Raw genomic sequence first — 21,129 nt, 5'->3', positions numbered from 1 at the left:
ATGCAGCTCTTAACAGGAGAGGATCTGTCAGTTTACAGGCTGCTCTCCACATACAGAAACTATACAGTTAACTGAACATTATCCATCAGCATATCCTCCCTACTCTTTAGGGTCTTCAGTGCCTTACTTAACAGCACGTTGGCAGCAGCAATCACTACCTCATGACTGAAATAAAGATTTCTGTGTGTACTGAAGCAAATATTTGATGGAAAACCTGCAGTTGCATGTAGTCCTCTGTGTTTGACAGGTAACATACAAAGACACAAACTTGTCTCTCCTTAGAGAACTAGGAGAACTAGCACTCATATTAGTAGCAGTGGTGTATTTGTATTTGTTTATTTATTAGGGTTAGTTTCACAGTGGCTATAGTAAATGCCAATTTGCAACACCTTTCTCTGGAAGATCATTTGTGAAAGTAAGAAATTAAAATAGTAAGAATAGAGTAAAAGGAGTATAAACTGAGGTAAACCAATTTGTACTTGTTTGTAGCTTAGTCATAAAGTGTATTGCCATGTCATAATAGTAGTAGTTATATTTTAAGTTGTTAAGGTAAGCAAAAATAGCACTTCTGGCTCAGCACTAGTATGTTTTGTAGAGATGTTGTAATTAGTGTCAGTGGTACTAATGATGGTTAAATGCAATAGTGATAGTCGTACAACAGTGGGAGCAGAAGTTGTAGCAGTTGTAGGAGTTGGGAGGTCAGTTTTGTTTCAGTACCTGGAGTTGAGGTGGTCCTGACAACCTCTGACCTCTGTAGAGGATGGATGACCCCCATCCAGGAGCTGCTGGACTATCTGGTTAACGTCCAGGATCCTTCCCATCAGGCTGTTCATCTCCTGGTCCAGGGACTCAAACCTACAAGACGCGGCATTGATGGATACAATGGGACAAGTCAGTGGGTTCAATTTTGCTTCCATTTGGTTTCTACAGCAATTAAACCTCCTCTCCCTCCTCACCTGTGTGCCACCACCTCCACATCCTCCAGCCTCTCAGGGATCTCCATCTTGTCCAACCACTGCTCCTTCTCATCAATCCACAGCTCGCAGGCGTTGACCTCGCTGAACATGCGGTAGACGGCAAGGGCGTCGTGAAGCCACTGCTGTCTGAGAACTGCCACCTCAGCTACCTCGGTATACAGCTGCTCCACCTCTCCCATACGCACCTGCACCTCCTGCAGAGAGAAGAGGGGAGTAATGAGGAAGAAGCGCAAGGACATAAGAGGACAGAGGCAGAAGGGTAAAAAAAAACATGCTTTCCCTGCTCTCACTTCTCACCTCCTGATCACGGTACCGCAAAGGCAGCGCCACCATGTGTTTGCGCAGCGTCACTACATGCAGACGATGTTTGTCGATGGCCTCGCTGACCCCTCTGTGTTTCTTCAGCAGGGTCTGAGTGGAGTACTCGTCGTGTCCGAAATCTTCACTGGAGACCAGGCGGTAAGCGTCTTGCAGCCAGGCCACTAGGTCGTCCGTCTCCGTGGAGAACTGGAAAAAGTTGAGCGCCTCCTGCAGGTGACCGAGACGCTGCGCGGCCTGGTCCTCCAGCCTTTTCCACTCACCCTTCACGTCCATGATGCGCTCCTGGATCCCAGCCGTGCCGAAGCTTTTCTCACTGAGGATCTGCTTTCCACGCTTCATGGTGTTCTGAAAGGAGCAGAGCAGGATGGAGGGATGACAGTGTTACTCTAGATTATTTTGTGGGATAATAAGCCCATACATTGACTTTAATGTCTATTTTATAGTAGAAGCATTGTATTTATTTTATTTGCAGGAAGTTAAATGGACTACCACACACACTGAGTCCTAGGATCAGTGACACCTTACATAGTACTGTACTTCCAATATCTACCTTGCTTAAAGCTCAGACCTGTGAGATCTGATCAAACCTCTTATTCAGTATCACACAGAACCTGTTTATTTAAACGTCCATATATAAGTGGGTGGGTTACTCCTCTCTCTTTCTGGACTAAGTGTTTTTGTGTTTTGTTTTTGCTTTTGTGGGGGTGGAATTTAAAAAGTATAAAAACATTTTTGAAGGCAGAAAGTATGGCTTCTTCTTTTCTTTTCTTTTTTTGACAGGGCACAGTACTTTATACTATTATTATTATGCTTTTATGGCTTAAAGGTGCAGTGTGTAGAATTTAGTGGCATCTAGTGGAATAACTCAGCAGAAATGGTATATGATATTCATAAGTATGTTTTAATTAGTGTATAATAGCCAGAAAATAAGAACTGTTGTGTTTTCAGTTACCCAGAAGAGCCAAACCAAAAACTGGCTCTAGAGAGGGCCTTTTGCATTTTTTGCGAGTTTCATTGTCACCATAGGTTCTCATACACACTTGGAAGCAGGGAGGGAGGGCGAGGGGTTGCAATTTGCTCCCTTGTTATTCTGACATCATTATTTTCATGTGACATATTTCTTAATAAATAAATTAAAAAGGAAAAAATAACTTCCATGACAAAAGACACCAATGGCCATTAATCAATATGAAGTTGAGCAATTACTTACTTCCATATTTTCACTTTCATAATAAGTGTCAAAACTATAAAAACAGCCAGATTCTATTAATTAGACTATACTAAATACAGCCAGGGAAATACTTATCTTGCAAAAAATTGTATTTGTAGGATTCAAAATTATTTTTACCAGAAAGTTTGGGATTTTTTTGATAGATGGGTTTAAAAGATGCACAAAGTCACTGAAGTACATCATGTTAAGTGTAGTGTTGATACTGCAGGTAAACCAGGTGCTGTTTCCTCAGGCTTTAGACACAGACAAACACACACACACACACACACACACACACACACACACACACACACACACACACACACACACACCTGCAGCAGTGACCGGTGAGCCAGCAGTTCTCCAGCCAGAGTCTTGTGTTTTTGCAGTAACCCCAGCACACTGCTCAGGTCCTTCCCGTAGCCCTGAGCTCCCAGGATGGAGCTCTTCTCCCTGATCCAGGCCTCCGATTCTTCCAGCTCCTAACAGGACAACAAAGAGACAAACAGGATTGACATTTTTACATTTAATACAAACAATATAAAGACAACCTAAAATAATCCTAACTGAAAGATATTAGATAATTAAAAGACACACAAAGGGAAGGGAAGAAAGATAACTGATAAGGAAAAAACTAATTAAAATTAGATAAGAAATAAAACTATAAAACTATAATATAAAAAGGTTAGAAACAGAGTCTTCCCCTGAAACCACTGAAGTCCGTAACACTGATCCCGGTCTGTTCTGAGAGCCTCACAAAAGGCAGAAAGAGGAATTAGCCAACTTAATCACTAATGTGATATAATTAGTGTTTCAGCAGTGTGAACCGATGACTCTTTTGACAAAGATGTAAACTGTTATCATTATACACTCATTACTTTCATCGTTTTTTCTAAATTCTTACATTAATAAGTCCTTCATCAACTCAAAGCAACAGACAGCTTTAGCAGGGAATACATATCTGACAATTGCCAAATGAGAAAAAATAATGCATAACCAAGCACCAAGGAAATGTATGACAGCGTATTAGTAATATTTTCGAGAAAAAAACTACTTGCAAGAAACTACTTGGATATTCTCCAACATTATAAAGTCGCAAATTCGCTAAAATCCTTCTGTCTCATCCTGTCAAACCCTTCCTACCTGAAAGAAAGCCCACAGTTGTCTCGACTCCTCGAGCTCGGCGCGTCTTTTCGCTGCCAGTTGTTTCAGCTCCTCCAGACAGGAAGAGACGTGGTTGACACGGTTACAGATCACCTGTGGGTCACATGGTTGGTAACCTGGGAGACAAAAAAATGAGATGAATGCCTGTGGGAAAAAAATACAGTACATAAAACACTTTAAAGCATTAATTACATCAGTTTACTCTGAGTTAGACTACCTCAAAACTAAAGAGGAGATCAGTTTTCTAATATCACTTCCAAGGATCAATTTTCCAGTTATCTCAAGGTCAAATACATCTTCTCTTCACTACAGTGAGATCAATACTGGATCATTTCCTCCTGGTGTCATCTCATCAGTCCATGAGATAACAAGCCAAAGCCGCTTCATTACAAGCCAAATTACTCTAGTATTTTAATGATATTTACTAATATTATTATGTCCAAGTCTTTGACACAATCTTGACAACAATTGAGCATGTAGAGCATGTAGAGCATGTAGAAAAAATGATTTTTTTCTACATTTTCAATGGTCTTGATTCCTAAAAATGTAACTGTACGCATCCTGCAGTCAAATGAGTGAAAAATGTAAATCTCTTCAAATCTGTATTTAATTCAAATTTCAAACTGCTTTTCAGAGTTTCTTTTCATGGCAGCCTCTTTACAGGCAACAAAAACACTGTTTAGACAGAAAAATCTTAATACTATAATAGTGCTGTACATAATTAATACACAAGGTCAGAGTGTACCTTCTATGGTGGTGAATTTGAGTGCAGCAGTGTTGAGGGTCTCGACCCTCTCGGCCTGCACGCCAATATCGGCTTCCTGCAGGCTGTGTTTCTGCAGCAAGTCGTCCACCTCCAACAGATGCTTCCCAAAGTCCTTTGACAGCAGCTGGACCTGAGAGGGAGCAGAAGATGGGGGGGGGGGGGGGAGGCGGAGGGAGGAAAAGGGAATATGTGTGATGTCATAAAACATATAATGTTTTTTTTTGCTTTTTATGCCTAATTGTATTTCTCTCCCTTTCTTAACTATCCCTTCTTAATCAAAAACACACATGCATACTTATACTCTATCTCTTTCTAACTCTTTTTGACTCTTTCTGTATCTCCCTTTCTTTTTTTCACCCTTCGAACTACACATACAACACTCTTTCTCCATGTTTCTCCAAATCCACAACTTCTTACCTCTCTCTCTCTCTCTCTCTCTCTCTCTTTCTCTCTCTCTCTCTCTCTCTCTCTCTCTCTCTCTCTCTTCTCTCTCTCTCTCTCTCTTTCTCTCTCTCTCTCTCTCTCTCCTCTCTCTCTCTCCCTCTCTCTTTCTCTCACTCTCTCTCACTCTTTCTCTCACACCCTCCTGTACCTGAGTGTCCTCCATCCAGTCGATCATATAGACCATGTCCTGAAAGGTCTTCTGCAGGGCCAGGTTCTTCTCCAGCCGTGTCCTCCTCCCGGCCACCAGCTCTTTGAGCAGACCCCACTGCCCCAGGATGTTCTCCTTACGTGCCAAGATACGCCGAATGTCATAGTATCCTTCCACCTCCATCTCTGCGGCAAGCTCCACCACAACGCCGATTCGCTCTTCGTACGAGGCGATGTCTGCCTCGATGGCCTCGTGTTTCTTCATCGCTGCTTCAACTGCTGGCAGGTCATAGCCAAAATTGTCCTGTAGGTGGAGAGAAGGAAAAAAAGGTTGAAACAAAGAAAAATGTGTGGCTAGGGCAAAGAGAGGAGGAAAGAGTGATAAGATAAGATAAGACAAGGGTGGTGGAGTAAGAGTGCAGGGTGTGATTTTACAGTGGGTCAGTTCAGCTGAATGAAACAATATTCTCCTACTTTGTGATTTAGACTGGTATAGAGGTATTAAACATAAAAAGTTATATATAGTACAGCTTTTAAGTATAATGTGATGGCTCTGGCTCAGTACGTAGAGCAGGTTGTCTGCTAATCTCAGGGTTGGCGATCCTCATGTCCATGTGTCAAAGTGCCCTTGAGTAAGACACTGGTTTCACCACATTCGGTGTGTGTGCATGAATGAGGTAAAAGATGTAAAGCACTTTGCGTGTTAAGGTAGACAAGCACTATATACTGTAAGTGCAGTCCATTTTTCATAATTATTTACTTAAAGACAAATATTGTTAATTTTAAAAGTTTAACTACAAGGCACAAGATGCTTCCTACTTCACCGAAAAATCCATTATCAGTATGAATGCACTTGTAGGCTTCAAGTTTCAACATTGCACTTCTTTTAGCTGAATACTGGATCATAAGTGGCTTCTAAACTAGTTGTGATGTCACAAAATCATGTCTGAAAAATGTCTTAAAGTCAGATGTAAGGTGAGCATTGAGAAAAGCAGATGAATGTGAGTGAGTGTCAAACTCTGCACATACATTATTCTGCACAGGAAAAGTTAAAATCTAAGAGAAGTAGCATTAAGCAGAACAGATGTTTGAGTGGAGGATTTAAACTATGCAGGTTAATTTATAATAATAATAATGATAATAATAATAATAATAATAAATCACATTTATATAGCACTTTATGCGGTACTCAAAGACGCTTTACAATTTCCCTATTTCCCTATTAAAACTATGTAGACAAATCTTTATTAATTTATGCTGTTCACATTGTTTCACTGGTAAAGTTTAAAATTGATTTGTTATGCATCATTATGTGATTAATAGTCTCTACAAAATGTTTGCAGAAAACATTAAATAGGACAGACATCTTTTTATTCCAAGCGGTAGAAAGAAGCGTGCTCGCATGTCTTCACTGAAAGAAGCACGGTCATATCATTAAATGGGAGATCCCGACAGTACCTGTGATACGAGTCTCTGGTTTTCGTTGAGCCAGGCTTGTCTCATGGTGGTTTTGTGGTCGAAGCGCTGAGCCAGCAGCTCCAGCTTCTCCTGACGAATCAGCTCTTTGCGCAGAGCCACGCCTCTCTCGTGCTCCGCCTTTTCCAGCCTCTCCCAGGCCTGCACAGGAAAAGTTAATGGTTAATGGCGGTAATGTCATGGAAAAATGTAAGCTTAACAATAATGAATATTTTCAAAATTATCTGTTTTTTAAAATAACATTTCAGGAATGTATATACAAGTTGAAATAAGTAAATCATTCCAATTTTACAGACCACAAAACTTTAGAAACTGCATTTGACAGCAACAACTGTTAAAGAACGATGGCAACGTAATTAATCAAGAACTCGTCTGAATAACTGTTTATTAGAAGGTGAAATGCTAATACATAAAAACACAGCTGGTGGTTGTATGACCTTGTTGATGTCTGAGATGAGCTTCCCATCATGAGGCACATAGGGTTTCTGATTGTTGGCTCTCAGTTTGCTTTGGATAGTGAAGAGAAGGACTTCAAGATTCCCCTTCTCCTGGAACCTGGGTGAGAATCAGACAACCTTATCTGTAACATGTGAGACAATATCCCCTCAACCTCTACACAGCCCCATCCAGTGAAAGACACACTGAAAGTACTTCCAACTGTGTTAAAAGAAACATTAAAAACAAATTAAAAGGAAACACTCAAGTCATACAATGTCAGAGGAGCTCAATGAGGTCTGAAACTCAGTCCCTTAGGTAAAAAGCTTCAGTGTCATGGCTGTTCATCACTGGAGGAGTCTGGGTGTTTACCCAAGTGAAAAATAAGTATATTTTTCTATACTTAAATTATAATTGTTATCATTATCACATTAGTACTCATTAGAGCAATATGGTGACATTTTTAGGAACCACTGAATTAAAAAGGAGAATTATACTTTTCATTATTATGTAACACTCATACAATACATCCAGTTTTAGAGTTTTCTGTGTTTCAACTAAAAAAGTACACAAGTTCTCTTTGGGTTTAGCAAGTGATATGATCTTTGGGCATGTGAAGTATTTCAATATCCTACTGACTAAAAGTAAAACTGCATGATCATTAAGTTAAAAAAAATCTGGTAATTGGAAATGATGAAATGAAAAATTGATACTTAGGAAAGTAACAGTGCTGTGCGACTGGTAGCACATCTTAATATGAAATGTAGGCTTATTTAACACTGCCGTGTTGTAAGTAAGTGTTGGACTGTTCCTTTACATTTGTAGAATCAATATCATAATTGTGTGTGTATGTGTGTTTGTGTGTGTGTGGGCTTCTAGTATTGGACACAAATATGTGGCTCATACAGAGCTAGTCAACCAGACATTAACCCAGAGTGTAACAAGACATACTATAGTCTATGTGTGTGTGTGTGTGTGTGTGTGTGTGTGTGTGTGTGTGTGTGTGTGTGTGTGTGTGTGTGTGTGTGTGTGTGTGTGTGTGTGCGTGTGTGTATCAGTGTGTATGTGGGTTTCATCATAGCTGCTAGTGTGCTCCCACTGCCTTTGGGGCCATGAGTGCAGTACCGGGCTTTTTGTAATGCTGATCCTGATGATGCTGGACAAAAAGCTCAAGGCTCAGTGGCTCAGTGTTTGACTATGTCTGATTCATGTCTGGCTGTATGTACACACAGGAAGTGACATGATCGACATCCGCATTTCCTTGTTTCAACCCTAATGGGATCCACTCTAAGCTTCATGAGATCAGGTTGGTTAATGCACTGAAATAACAAGTACACCTACAAATGAATTTCACCTTCTCTTCTTAATTACATATATGTGGCAGTCTGACTGATAATCACTTACTGCAGTTGCATTTATTTCAATAAAACAACATCAAATTAGAACTTCAACTAACAATTATTTTCATTATGGATTGTGATGTTGATTGTGGATGTTGATTTTTTAAATCAAAATTCTCACATCTAAAGGAGCTGGATATTAAACCATTATTAATATTGTTGATAAACTGTCTGTCCTTGTGTAAGACACTGTGGTTCGGGCCCCCGCAGATGGTGCACGAGCTATGAGCTTCATGCACAAAGGCGTTAATGCTCAAAGCGTTGTTTGTTGCAGTATTCTCCAAAATGCCGGGGGGCTTACAAACAAAATGTTCTGTGAATAAGCAAGAACTCAGTGAGTGTTACAAGAACTTCAGTGGTGTCACTTGTCTGCATCCCACCCTGTCATCCTTTAATAAAGAAAACTAATTATAATGAGACTAAACACCAACGAATAAGGAAATCAAAGCAAACATACGAACAGTAAATACAATGTTTGTTAAATGAGTAATGATAATAACACTCATTCTACTAATTTCTACTAACTGTAAGCAGTAGATATTATACTGTATATCTACATTTTTGGCGTGTACACCCTCACGTCAGGAACACTACATCGAGCATAAACCTGGCTTCAATCAATCAATTAATCGCACATAATATACAATAGAGCAATATTAAAGCATCACAAAAAGGCATGAAGGTCCTGCTTGTAGCTGCAGCCTGCAACTGAGATCCAATTAGAGCTTTGTGATTGCTTGGAGATTGTAACTTGCCACCCGTTGCCATTAAAACATAAGAGCAGTAAGTTTGTAACAAATTATATTCTCTGAAGTGTAGGATATGCATGAATTCATATGCATTTATGCTTATGTGTACATGTGCTATGTAATAAATGATCATTAAAAGGCCTATAGTATTTAAAACCTTCAAACATACTTGATGGGCTTCTCTATGGTGCAGTACGTGGTGAAGGCTTGTAGCTGCTGCTGAACTCCAGCCAGTGAGTTGGCAAACTTCTGGTTGCTGATGACCGCGATGGTCTTCTCAATCCAGTCCAGCAGGTCGGACGCTAGAGCCTCGTAGCGGTTGATGATCTTCTCGGCCTCAATACAGTTGTCTAATACCTGAGATAGACAGCAAGAAGAAGAGGGGGATATTTTGAGGAGGTAGAAATGGGCGAAAATAAACAGAAGCATCATGATATTTATATTCATCTTATATCTTAGGCTCTGCACCTTTTGATGATTTGTTGCTTATGCTTTAGCTTGCTAACACTTCTGAGGTTTAGACATAACTGCAGCTCAATTGCTATTTGATTACAGTATTTGTTACCTTGCCGACCCTCTTGCCCTCCACAATGAGCGCCTTCATCTTGGAGAAGTAGTGGTAGTAGGAGACCACATAGGTGATGATAGACTTTTCATCTGGGTTCTCTGTGTTCACATCTGGACAGGAGGGAAGGTGACAGAGAAGAACTTCTTAAATACTCTCTGATTAATTACTTGTGCATGAGTGCAGGGTAAATGAGGGGATATTGAGGGATCTACGTATGTAAAGCAGGATACTTTTATGGCACAATTGTGAGTATTGCTGTATGTAATGATGAATGATGTGATTTGACTGAAGTTTAAGATTCTCACCTTCAGGGTCCAGGAGTTTCGTGAGGCCCAGGTGCTGCTCTGCGATGTTGAAGGCTTGCTGGAGGTTGTGGGTTGCGTTGGATCTCGTCAGCTTGTTGAACTCTATCAGGTCAGGTCTGCAGGGTGCAAGATGATGAAACAGAAACTGTCATATTTATCTGGCTTCAATCTTGTTGCAGGACTTTAAAAATCTATGTTTTTTTCCTGTTCTGTTAAATCTGTAATCATGCTGCAGTTGTTTGGCACGTGTACTGCGACTGCTGGTATAGCAAGCACACGTTTTCATGAGTGCATTTAAAATAGAGATGACATGGATTCAAAGTTTTAGACTCTTTGTGTTCAGTCATTTGGTTTTGCTTATTTATATTTGGGTGTGTTTTCTGGGTTTTGATTGTCAGTTTGCTGTGTGTTTTCCTTGTGTGCTCCTCTTGCTCTGCATTTTCCTCATTAGCCCTGTCCTTGCTTCTTGTGTCTTCCCTATAGGCAACCAGCTCCCAGCCTACTCTCGTGTTGCATCACCTGTTACCTGTTATTTGATTAGTTTGGGTTGTTTTTAAGTCGTGGTTTTCTGTTCAGTCTTTTTGTTGTATCCTATCCTGTTGTTTTCTAGTTTGGTCAAGTTTTCATCTCTTTTTTGTCAAGTCTGTTCAGCATTGCACTTTTGGTTATTGCATGCACGACCAAGCAAATAGACATTTTTCTGTAGCTCTGCTTTCGGTCTCTGCATTTGGGTTCACCTGCTCCCCTTCCCATGACAGCAGTGAAATGACAAATCATCCTAACACCTCATAGATAAATCATCACATTGTTATTGCAATTTCTTACTTTCTCGTATTTGTTAATTCAAATTGTTTTACCTTTAATTCCTGGAAAGAATGTGATATAAATAAATAGCACAAACAACAACACCAGTGCGCCTTTAAATCATTCTCTTTCTGCCTGTGTCGTCATGTAGTGTTAAAGTGAAACATTACAGTTTTAAACAAAACAGCATGCTATAAAGGTTTGTCAAAAATCTAATATACCTGTGTCTGTGTATGAGTGCGTTAAAGGCAAGGCCGTCTCTCCAGCAGGTGGTAAAGTTCTGGATGTTAACCTCAGGGTACCTGAAGCACAGAAAATCGTTATGTAACTTTAAATGTAAACCACAGAGCACCGACTTGCTAACACTAACAGCAGCTGTATGCAGCGTACATGCGGATTGTTTTATCACTCACCCTGCGGTCTTCATCTGGCACCAGAGCAGCAGCGCATCCTTGGCAGAGCGGGTTTCTCTATTGTCCTCTGTCTCTATCTTGATCACCTGAATCTGAACAAGCACACAGAAATGCAACACTTCAGCTGCTGCGGGAGAGACAACGAGGCATGGACAGACCCTACACCTTCTGTCTCTGTCTGCTTTCTTTATAGGAACATACTGTACATTCACATTTCAGGTATTTTACATAACCCTTACTGACTACCGTGTCTGTTAGTGTGTTTAAAGATGACAACAAGGGTGTCAAGGCTGCTGACCAACATTTGCAAGAATTTGTGACTTGAGTGGCTAGGAAGGTGGTACAAGGCAGAGTCAGACTCTTGTTGAATGAGTGAAAACTGATTTATTCAGTCCAGTGTAACAACAGAAAAAGGTGTCTCAAAAAAAGTGAAAAGAATAAGCAATCAAATTTAACTGGCTTAACATAGGATAACAAACTAAATATGGCCTCCAATCTACTAGCCACATCACAAGCCAAAACAAGCATAATATAATAGTATAGATACTAAACCAAATATTTAACATCTAAGTAAAATAAATCCCCCCCATGCTTATTCTAACCCACTGACATCACTGATGATGTCACCCAGTGTATAAATACAGGAAGTAGTTGGATGCCTCCTCCATTTGTCTGTTGAACACATGGTGGGTAAGTAGCACAGAAGAAAACACTTAATTTATGGAACTGAGAACTAAACCAATAAATAATTAAACTTAATAATCCTTGTCTATGTTTTAATTTAACCGAAAATGTTGCTGATTACTGATTGACTTATGGCTAATCAAACAATTAACAAGCATAGTTAAATGAATAAGAAATCTGGTGTTGGAAAATGGGGACAATTAACGTGTTCTCACCCACCCTTGCTCCCATCTGGGTTGCATCCTGCTATGAGTCAGATCATTTGTATGTATTAAATGTGTATATATCTGTGCTGCTTACTAGATCATAAGCAGTGACAGTAACCATGTGACAAAGCTTTTGTACTGTAACCTACTTCAGTCCTGCCCACAAAGGCTGTGTCTCAAAAACATATAACAGCTATTTGCAAGACTGAGGTGTGTGCAGTGACTCAGAGGTCTCGTATCAGCTTTGCGTAAAGTTCTCAGTTCCTGAAAGTATCCCTGAACCCTCAAACGAACACAAAGTTAGAGAGAATTACACGTAAAAAACAGACAAGAGCAATAAGAGCTGAAGATTTCAGTGTAAGGAACACGCTGCACTGTGTGCTTCCCAGCATGCCCACCCATTACATCATCATCCTAATGCCTGATGATAGGTGACAGTGACAGCCATTGAGCCAATCACATCACAGTGACATGATCCAAGGTAATTGGGGACATGACACCCTGGAATCAGCTGCTACCCACATCTTTAGGAACAACATTACGCACACATTCCTGCACATATAAATACACACTTCACAAGCACAAGACAATACAGAGACCTAAATCTTTCATGTGTGTTTTCCACTGGGTACCTTAACTGGAGTATTCCAGCAATTGTACACATCAAAGTCTGCTTACAGGTCCTTAGGAAATACTATATATATGCATGTGTCTCCAGAGGGAGGTGTGCAAAATCTCATAAATTGTTTCAAATGGCGTCATTTGAGTCAGCATCACAGTTGGAGCTAAAGACCACATCTTCAAAAATGACCTGGGGTAGTGGAGAAAGAAGTGAGGTTACCAGACCTTTGTAGACCCACCTCACCTCTGCTTGAGGCTACATTAGCTGCTACTGGCAGAGCAGTCAACACTGGACAATCAGTGGTTGAGTTGTATAGTGGGTAATGTAGGTGCCAGAGTTTAACAATTTCAAAGATGATATCTCTGGTTCTGCTGCATCAATATCAAAATAGAGGAGCTACTTGACTACCAATGTTTTCTATTTAAAAATAAATAAAAAGGATAAATCTGTATTTTAGTGTAAAGACTACAGGCTGGTAACTTGAGTAATAATGAGTGTTTGTCATTATTTCTGACATGTTGGTGGTTTAGGTTAATGATTAATCAGTAAATCCAACAAATAATCAATGAATTAATCATGGAAAGGGGTTAGATGCTGCCCAAGTAGAAGAAAAAATGAAACACTTTGTAATTCAACTTGCACTGTTGTTCAACTCAAAGTTGCTCTTAACAGGAAATACAATAAGAATTCACACTTCACTGTGATTTTCTATGATTTGTGTGTGATGCAAAGCGTATTTGCTATAAATAATTAGTTCTTTCTTCACTGTCAATGAATAGAAATGTGATATTAAAGACAATGTACAATGTACTACAGGGAATGTAGAAAATATTAAGAACACCTCACCGTTATTGGATACACAATCTACTACCAAGTCAAAAGAATGCGTTATAATGTGCATTTAGCCAAAATCTGTATAATTTCTCTTATATTCAGTATAGCTGGATCAATATGTCTCCACTCAGACTGATTGTAAATAGCATCAGAGGTGGCAGTGTGTGTGTGTGTGTGTGAGGTGAGCAAACACACACACACACACACACACACACACACACACACACACACACACACACACACACACACACACACACACACACACACACACACACACACACACACACACACACACACTGCACAACACAAGGACACTCAGCCAACCATATACAGAACAATAAGTGAAGTCACTGCAAATAATAACAGTCTGTTATTATTTGAGTTTGTTTCTGTATATACATGAGGATTACCTCTTCCTTTGCCAGTCAGTCATCTCCCTTCCTTCCTCTCTCTCCCTATCTCTCCCTCTCTCTTTCTATGCTTCTCTCTCTCTCTGGCTATGTGCATTTACTGCAGTGGTTCGGCCCTACCTGCTGACTGGGCAAAGCAAAATCTCACTTCCACTACAGAGGAAGGGAGGAAAGGGGAAAAGAGGTGGCCATGAGGAGAAAGAGGGAAAGATAACTGGAAGCCATCAGAACAACGGCAACCTCTCAATTCTCCAACCTGCTCTAGCACTTCAGTGTTCGGTTGAATTAATCTATTGACCACATAAATATACTATTAGTTTCATATTTATTTCTAAAATAACAATACTTGTTAATGGTAGAAATACTGGGCATGAACTAATTGACTATAATCAGATGTGTTTTTCCCCTACCTGCTCAAACCAACAATATTTTATTTGTATATTAGCATGTAAAATGCAACCAGGCCTAAAATATAAAATAGGAATATAAATCCAATACAATGTAATGTGCTGTGACCAGAAAACAAAATGACTGAACTGTTTTCTACTCTGAGAAAGAAGAAATGTTTTCATTTCTTGCATGAGCTCTTCTTACATGTCCAAATATGTAACATCCAAACCCAAAGTGTGTTGCATCCTACGTGACCTTACTAGACTGAAACATCGAAAAATAGATCAGATTATAATGTACATTTCTTTGTTTGCCATATAATTTAATGTTTTGTCATTATTTCAATTTTTCCTTTTTATAATATATTTTTCTACACAGTCCCTTGACTTAGTCCGTTCTTTATTTTCCCTTCAGTTTGTCTCCTTGTCTCAAAAATGTATTTTTTTCCCCAGGTTGTCTTTCTTAATGAGTTTTTATTTCTGAACTTACCTGCCTGTTTAAATAATAGCAAAAGTAAAACAGGTGTGAGGAAAGGTTGAACTGATAATAAACACAAGGAACGGCAGTAGCCTAAAGGATTATAAAAAAGGCAACTTGTGAACGGACACTTAAATGTGGACAAATGATAAAGGTCAGCAGGAACGAGTGTTGTGTGCTGTATGTAATCCAAATAACCTGAATCCACATCCAGAGCTAACCTCGCTGATGGTGAACATTGACTAAAATTAATAGTTAAGTCCCAACCACTGCTTACTCACAACAACATCACTGCTTCACTACTTCCATAACTGCTCTTTTACTCTCATATATGTATTATAAGAGCTGGAGGCACCATCACTCAGCCATCAACAGATTTATCCCAGTGGTCACTTGTAGTGTTGCTGCATAGACCACCGTTGTAAAAGAGACGTCTATAAAACTGTTGACAGGACACTTTGGACAGCAGACAAGGTCAATTATGACTCTTACTATTATGAATTATTGATCCATGGAGGTTTTATATTTGTAAAACGTTCCTCGAGCCGAAAAAATCTGTGACATCGTCGCAATGTAAAGTCTATAGGCTGAGTGGGAGCTCGTTGGCGGGGCCAGCAGGGGAAACACTTAAAGCGAAGTAAACCCTGAAGCTAGAAACTTTTTTGGGTGTATGCACCAGCTGAGCAATTCTTATAGGACTGAATGGTCGCCATTTTTGGACCAGTATCCAGCTCTTAAAATACATCCATACTCTCTCTCCCTCTCACTCTCTCTATCTCTATCTCCTTCTTTTTTCCTGAGACGTACCCTAACCTTAACCTAACCCTAAACTTAACCACCGACCCAAAAATCACTTTACCATTTGGGAACAAAGCTTTCGTTCCCAAATGCACAAACAGTCCCCAATCAGCTGGTGTTAAGTCTGGTGTGTGTCCCTGAAAGTAGGCTAAGTCATACCCACACACACACACACACACACACACACACACACACACACACACACACACACACACACACTGCTCTCCTCTCTCAGTGCATGCAAAATTGAAGAGGCCATCGACTGGTGGCTCTTGGGAGCAGGAGAGCGGGATGACAGCCAAACTCACAGCTAATGGTGGCGAAGCTAGCAGGCAGTCAACAATACTGTCGACTCAACTGTACAGTTATGTGCTGCTAAGCTTGACTGTAAAAATAAAACTGAACAAAAAAACAAAGTAGGCATTCCTAAATTAACTATCAAGAAGTTACCATGTCCGTTATACTCAGGATATACAGTTGCTGAACAATCTGTGGTGCATACTGTATTTCTGAGAAACTCTAATCCAAACTATCTAAAGTGTGTTTACTGAACTAATAACCTACCTAATATGTAATTCAGATGAAATACTAAAGAGTCCAACTCCAAGTCTTTTGAAGTGACCTAGCTACCCTAAACTAATATGCCCAATGTAACACTTTTAAACACATTTAAATGTCCTTTTATTTTGACAGACTGCTCTGTCAAAATTACCAACTCTCAGTTCTTTTAAATCACAGCTAAAGACTTTTTTGTTTGCGACTGCTTTCTATTAAATCCAAATTTGAGGGTTAATGTGTCACACTGCACTGTAACCTTTAATTCTCCTTTTTTATCTGTCTTATTCTATTTTAGCTTCATTTTATTATTTACTTTACATTTATTTATGCATCTGTCTATTTACTATTCACATTAGGTTTTTTAATTCTGTTTTATGTGGAGCCAGTGGCAACAAAATTTTGTTCCACTTTGTACCTGTTTGGTATATATGCGGAATGACAATAAAGGAAATCTATCTATCTATCTATCTATCTATCTATCTATCTATCTATCTATCTATCTATCTATCTATCTATCTATCTATCTATCTATCTATCTATCTATCTATCTATCTATCTATCTATCTATCTATCTATCTATCTTATTTCAAATTCAACCATTTAATCGTGTTTAAATGTCTAAGTAAAGCATTGTTGTTGAAATGTGCTATACAAATAAATTAGCCTTGTCTTGCCTAAAGCTTAAGTTCAACTGACTGATTTTGATACATATTGATACATATTGAAATTTAGTTTGCAGAGCATAAAAAAGAGAAAAAAGTTGTTAAATTAAATAGCCACCATTAACTAGATTTCAACAGTGAACATCATACAATATGTTAACTTTCACACTAAAATCAGGGGTCCAGTCACCCATAACACAACCTCCATCTCTGCCCTGCTGGTATGCTAGCTGCCTGACTGGCCTTACAGAGGGTCAATCTACATACTACGGGCTAATTAAATGTGCTTTGTGGTAATTAGCTAGGCATAGCATGACAATACTGAGTCCCAGGAGACGACTTCTAGGCGACTGTGCACCATGAACGCTACGGAAGGGTCTGATTAATGCTACACAAGCATTTCTTGCAGAGGCCATGCTATAGCACTGAAGTGTTATTAAAACAGGAGCCCTGGGCTTCTGCTGTACTTACATGGCAGGAACTGATCCTGTATCACTGCTGCTAAGGCCTGGGGAACTGTGTGCTGTGAGTGTGTGTGTGTGTGTGTGTGTGTGTGTGTGTGTGTGTGTGTGTGTGTGTGTGTGTGTGTGTGTGTGTGTGTGTGTGTGTGTGTGTGTGTGTGTGTGTGTGTGTGTGTGTGTGTGTGTGTGTGTGAAAGAGAGAGTGTGTGTGAGAGAGTTTTTGTGCATGTGAATGTCAGGATGTGAGCACATAGGTGTATGTCTGACTAAAACAGACAGACAGACTGATGGAGTGTATATGTAAGAGAGCTTGTGCAGTGTGTATGTATGTGTGTGTGTGGGTGTGTGTGTGTGTGTGTGTATGCGTCCTTGTTCGAAGCGCAGACTGGCAGGCGACCGCTATCACTAGGCCGCAGAGCCCTGAGTGACATTCAGGCTTTATCCACCAAACTCTGCTTGTCGCTGTCGCACACTGATGATGCTGCAGCTGTGACAGCCGCCAACCCCCCCCCCCCCCCCCCCCCCCCCCCCCACACCCCCACACCCCCCACACCCCCCACACCCAAACTCATCCTAAATGGAAGCAGTGCTGATTGCAGCATGCACTGTATGTGCTTCAGTAAGTACAGGAACACATGCCAGCATCTCACTGCACTTATAGAGAGAAGCTCAGACTTAAGCCACATGAACAATTTAACATTAAAGGCAGCCTAGTGTACTTTCATTACCTAGAAACACCCAGGTGATGCTGTTATTTGATATCAGACCACTACCAGGATCAAACATAACTAAAACAGCACATTTAAAACCAAATTAAAAAGTCTGCTTAAAGCTTTTCAGCTCTGTAACCACTGACTCTACATTGTATTTGATGTGTTATTGTGTGTAGCATTGTATTTTGTATGTGTCCTGTGTTTTTTTGCTTTGTACTGTCTGTTATTGTGTGTGCTATGTCATATGTTTAAATATTGACTTATTAAAAGGGACTGCAAATGAAAATTAGCTATAGTACAGTACATCAAACGGTAACATTTATGTTTAACCCTGTACATGGTCCTAATAAACAAGGTATGTGCTACATTTCAGAAATAACAGAAAAACAAATCATTTCTTATTGTAAAAAACAAACAAAAACAATATTAAGTGGATTTTTAACCCTTTGCTATGATTCTATCATATAATCAAAAAAGACAACCTCTAATTGCAGAAACAGCCATTACATCACTGAGCTGTGATAAAAATCTATATAAAAATACATCATTTAAGACAAAACATAGGTGTTGTATATGCTTTTTGTGTCTACCTGGAAGCGTAGGATGATGGTCCACATGAGGCCCAGAGTGAGGCGGTGGTTTCCATCGACGATGTCATGTGAACCGACATTTTCCAGGTGGACCCGCTGTTCCTTAAGGAACTGGAGGGCTTTGTCGACATTCTCGAGGCAATGGATCCGCATACGACCCCGTGTAGGCCTCGGCTGGAGGGGAGGGAGGACATATTGATGGATGTATAATGTTTTTAATATCAGAGGTCTTACTGTTTAAATACTACATGCAGTAGTATGTAGCATGAGCATACATATAGCAGACAACCATAATAATTAGCATAAAGAAATATAACTTGTCAAAAATGTATACAACCATCAGGGGGGATTTATCTTAAATTTCACTTACAGATTAATTTAAAGCAGATGAAAAAGAATGAAAAGTTTATGGACAATTTTTATATTTCATACCTCAAACATGTAAAGCAGAGAATAAATGGACTAAAGGAAGGGGACATGGGGAAAAGTATGAAAACTAGTATCCAGTTCTTGGTGTTTATATCTGATAGATGTTAGTAAGCAGAAAAAGTAGAAAAATAACAGAAAAAAATTAAATGAAAGAAAAATGATAATTGTTACATAAAAACCTATTCAGTATAGCAGTGGCTAAAGTTATTATTGTAGGCTATATGTAAAAATGAACAAATATCTAGTTAAAGAGGTAGCTATGTAACACTAAAACTGATTTTACAAAATATTATTGCTGTTCCAAAAGGTCCCATACAGCTACTTTAACTCTTCCTTTCTTCTCGTCCTATGAACGATCAAGTAAGATAATTGTTCCCATTAAGTGTCTGTGTGTGAGCGTGTGTGTGTGTGTGTGTGTGTGTGTGTGTGTGTGTGTGTGTGTGTGTGTGTGTGTGTGTGAGTGAGCGTGTGTCCCAGTTCCCACCAGTAGCTCTCCACTGAGGACCTCCAGCAGTCTGGTGAGCATGTATCCATCCCTCAGGTCGTTGTAGAGGTCAGATATACGACAGGACACTCTGGCCAAATGAGAGTTAACCCATTTGGTAAAAGTCTTCTTCTGTACCGCATCTCGTTCATCTGAGAGACAAACAAAGGAGTCAGCTTTACATCTGTTCATTTTATTTTGCTGAAATGGTATATATTGTATTAGGTTAAAGCACTGTGTAATTTCGGTTTGGAAAGGTGCAATAGAAATCAAGTTTATCATTATTATTGTTTTAAAAATATGAGATCTGTATGCTGTTTTTCACTTCACTTTTACAACAATTTAGCACTGCTTTATCTCTAAAACCATTTGAACACTACAACATGCATAAAAATAATGTTATAAGTGAGTGGGCAAATATCCTACATATCTGATGTGCTTTACCTGCTGAGACTTTAAAATATGAGATCTGTGTTCTGTCTTTCTAGAGAGACTTTTATCACCAATTTAGCACTGCTTTACCTCTAAAACCTTTTGAGCTCTAGAAATGCTGAAGGGTTTAGAGGTCTAAGAAAAGTAATCAATATAAACTATTATGGACTTTGCCTATTAGCGACAAATACTCACTGAAAAACTAAGCTGTGGTTAAGTCATGATAAAAAAGTTTCTCTTGTGCCTTTACTCAAATCAATAATGCATTAAATTAAATTGGGAGTTATCTGTATCAATACAAACCAAACTTTGGGTGAGTAAGTGGGCAAATACCCTACACATAAATACCCTATAGACCACACTTTCTCTAAGATATTTCTTGAGATATTTACGATAATATCTGCATTCAGTCAAATTGTGCTTACAGCCTTATCTGAGGTGCTTTACCTGCTGAGACTTTAAAATATGAGATCTGTTTTCTGGCTTTTTGGAGAGACTTTAATTACCAATTTGGCACTGCTTTACCTGTGAAGTCATTTGAAGACTAGAAATACTAATTGATTTGAGGGGTCTAAGAAAAGTTATTATGTCCTAAATATTATGTCCTTTACCTATTAGCGACATAAATACCCAGTTAAAAACTAAGATAAAGATTCATCTGTGTGTGTGTGTGTGTGTGTGTGTGTGTGTGTGTGTGTGACTTCGGACCTGCCAGGGCCTTGATGCGGGAGCACTCGAACAGCTTAGAGCTGGTACACTCCGTCTCCCAGAACCCAGAGCTGATTGGTCGGTTGTTGTTGTTGAGCTGGCGTTGGGCTTCCACGTTGTCCAGGTCTGGGGAGGCATTAGCCATCGCGCTCGACGCCCTGCGACACACAAACGAGACACAGAAACACAGACATATGAACCATTAAAGTCAGTGTAAAATAAGATCTGAGTGTTCTGAGTTTGACATACCACATAAAAGTGTGTTGTTAACCACCATGCCAAATTTGAATGATTAAAAAAATCGCCAAATATATGAAATTAGGTCTCAAAGTTGTGTAAAAACCAGCCTCTTTCTCAGCTCCCAAACGCTGTGGGAGTGCCCGCCGAGTTCGCTGAAACCCCGCCCCCTACCAAGTGTCACCTGTCAATCAAAGTCACCACCTCTACCAGAAACATGCATGCTAGGTCTGAAAGTTTCTGCTGCTAACTCAG

The 21,129-nt window shown here is 39.6% G+C and overlaps 1 protein-coding gene across 1 annotated transcript in view; it reads right to left on the bottom strand.

Annotated features, from left to right (window-relative positions):
- LOC133981017 (spectrin beta chain, non-erythrocytic 4-like) overlaps positions 1–20,782 on the bottom strand; it is a 75,802-nt gene extending 55,020 nt beyond the window's left edge. Inside the window, exons 1-17 of the mRNA XM_062419904.1 lie at positions 20,638–20,782; positions 19,498–19,649; positions 18,585–18,758; positions 11,180–11,271; positions 10,988–11,068; positions 9,963–10,078; positions 9,655–9,767; positions 9,259–9,446; positions 6,943–7,060; positions 6,488–6,646; positions 5,031–5,333; positions 4,418–4,568; positions 3,652–3,788; positions 2,841–2,990; positions 1,275–1,643; positions 957–1,171; positions 718–855 (exon numbers count right to left, since the gene is read on the bottom strand). Of these exons, the coding sequence (XP_062275888.1) occupies positions 718–855; positions 957–1,171; positions 1,275–1,643; positions 2,841–2,990; positions 3,652–3,788; positions 4,418–4,568; positions 5,031–5,333; positions 6,488–6,646; positions 6,943–7,060; positions 9,259–9,446; positions 9,655–9,767; positions 9,963–10,078; positions 10,988–11,068; positions 11,180–11,271; positions 18,585–18,758; positions 19,498–19,649; positions 20,638–20,782 (2,801 nt within the window). The remainder of the gene's footprint in view (positions 1–717; positions 856–956; positions 1,172–1,274; positions 1,644–2,840; positions 2,991–3,651; positions 3,789–4,417; positions 4,569–5,030; positions 5,334–6,487; positions 6,647–6,942; positions 7,061–9,258; positions 9,447–9,654; positions 9,768–9,962; positions 10,079–10,987; positions 11,069–11,179; positions 11,272–18,584; positions 18,759–19,497; positions 19,650–20,637) is intronic.
- Positions 20,783–21,129: the final 347 nt, after the last annotated feature.

Source organism: Scomber scombrus, chromosome 5 (genome assembly GCF_963691925.1).
Source record: "Scomber scombrus chromosome 5, fScoSco1.1, whole genome shotgun sequence".
In the NCBI taxonomy this organism is placed as follows: domain Eukaryota; kingdom Metazoa; phylum Chordata; class Actinopteri; order Scombriformes; family Scombridae; genus Scomber; species Scomber scombrus.
This window is presented reverse-complemented; position numbering and strand designations above follow the sequence as displayed.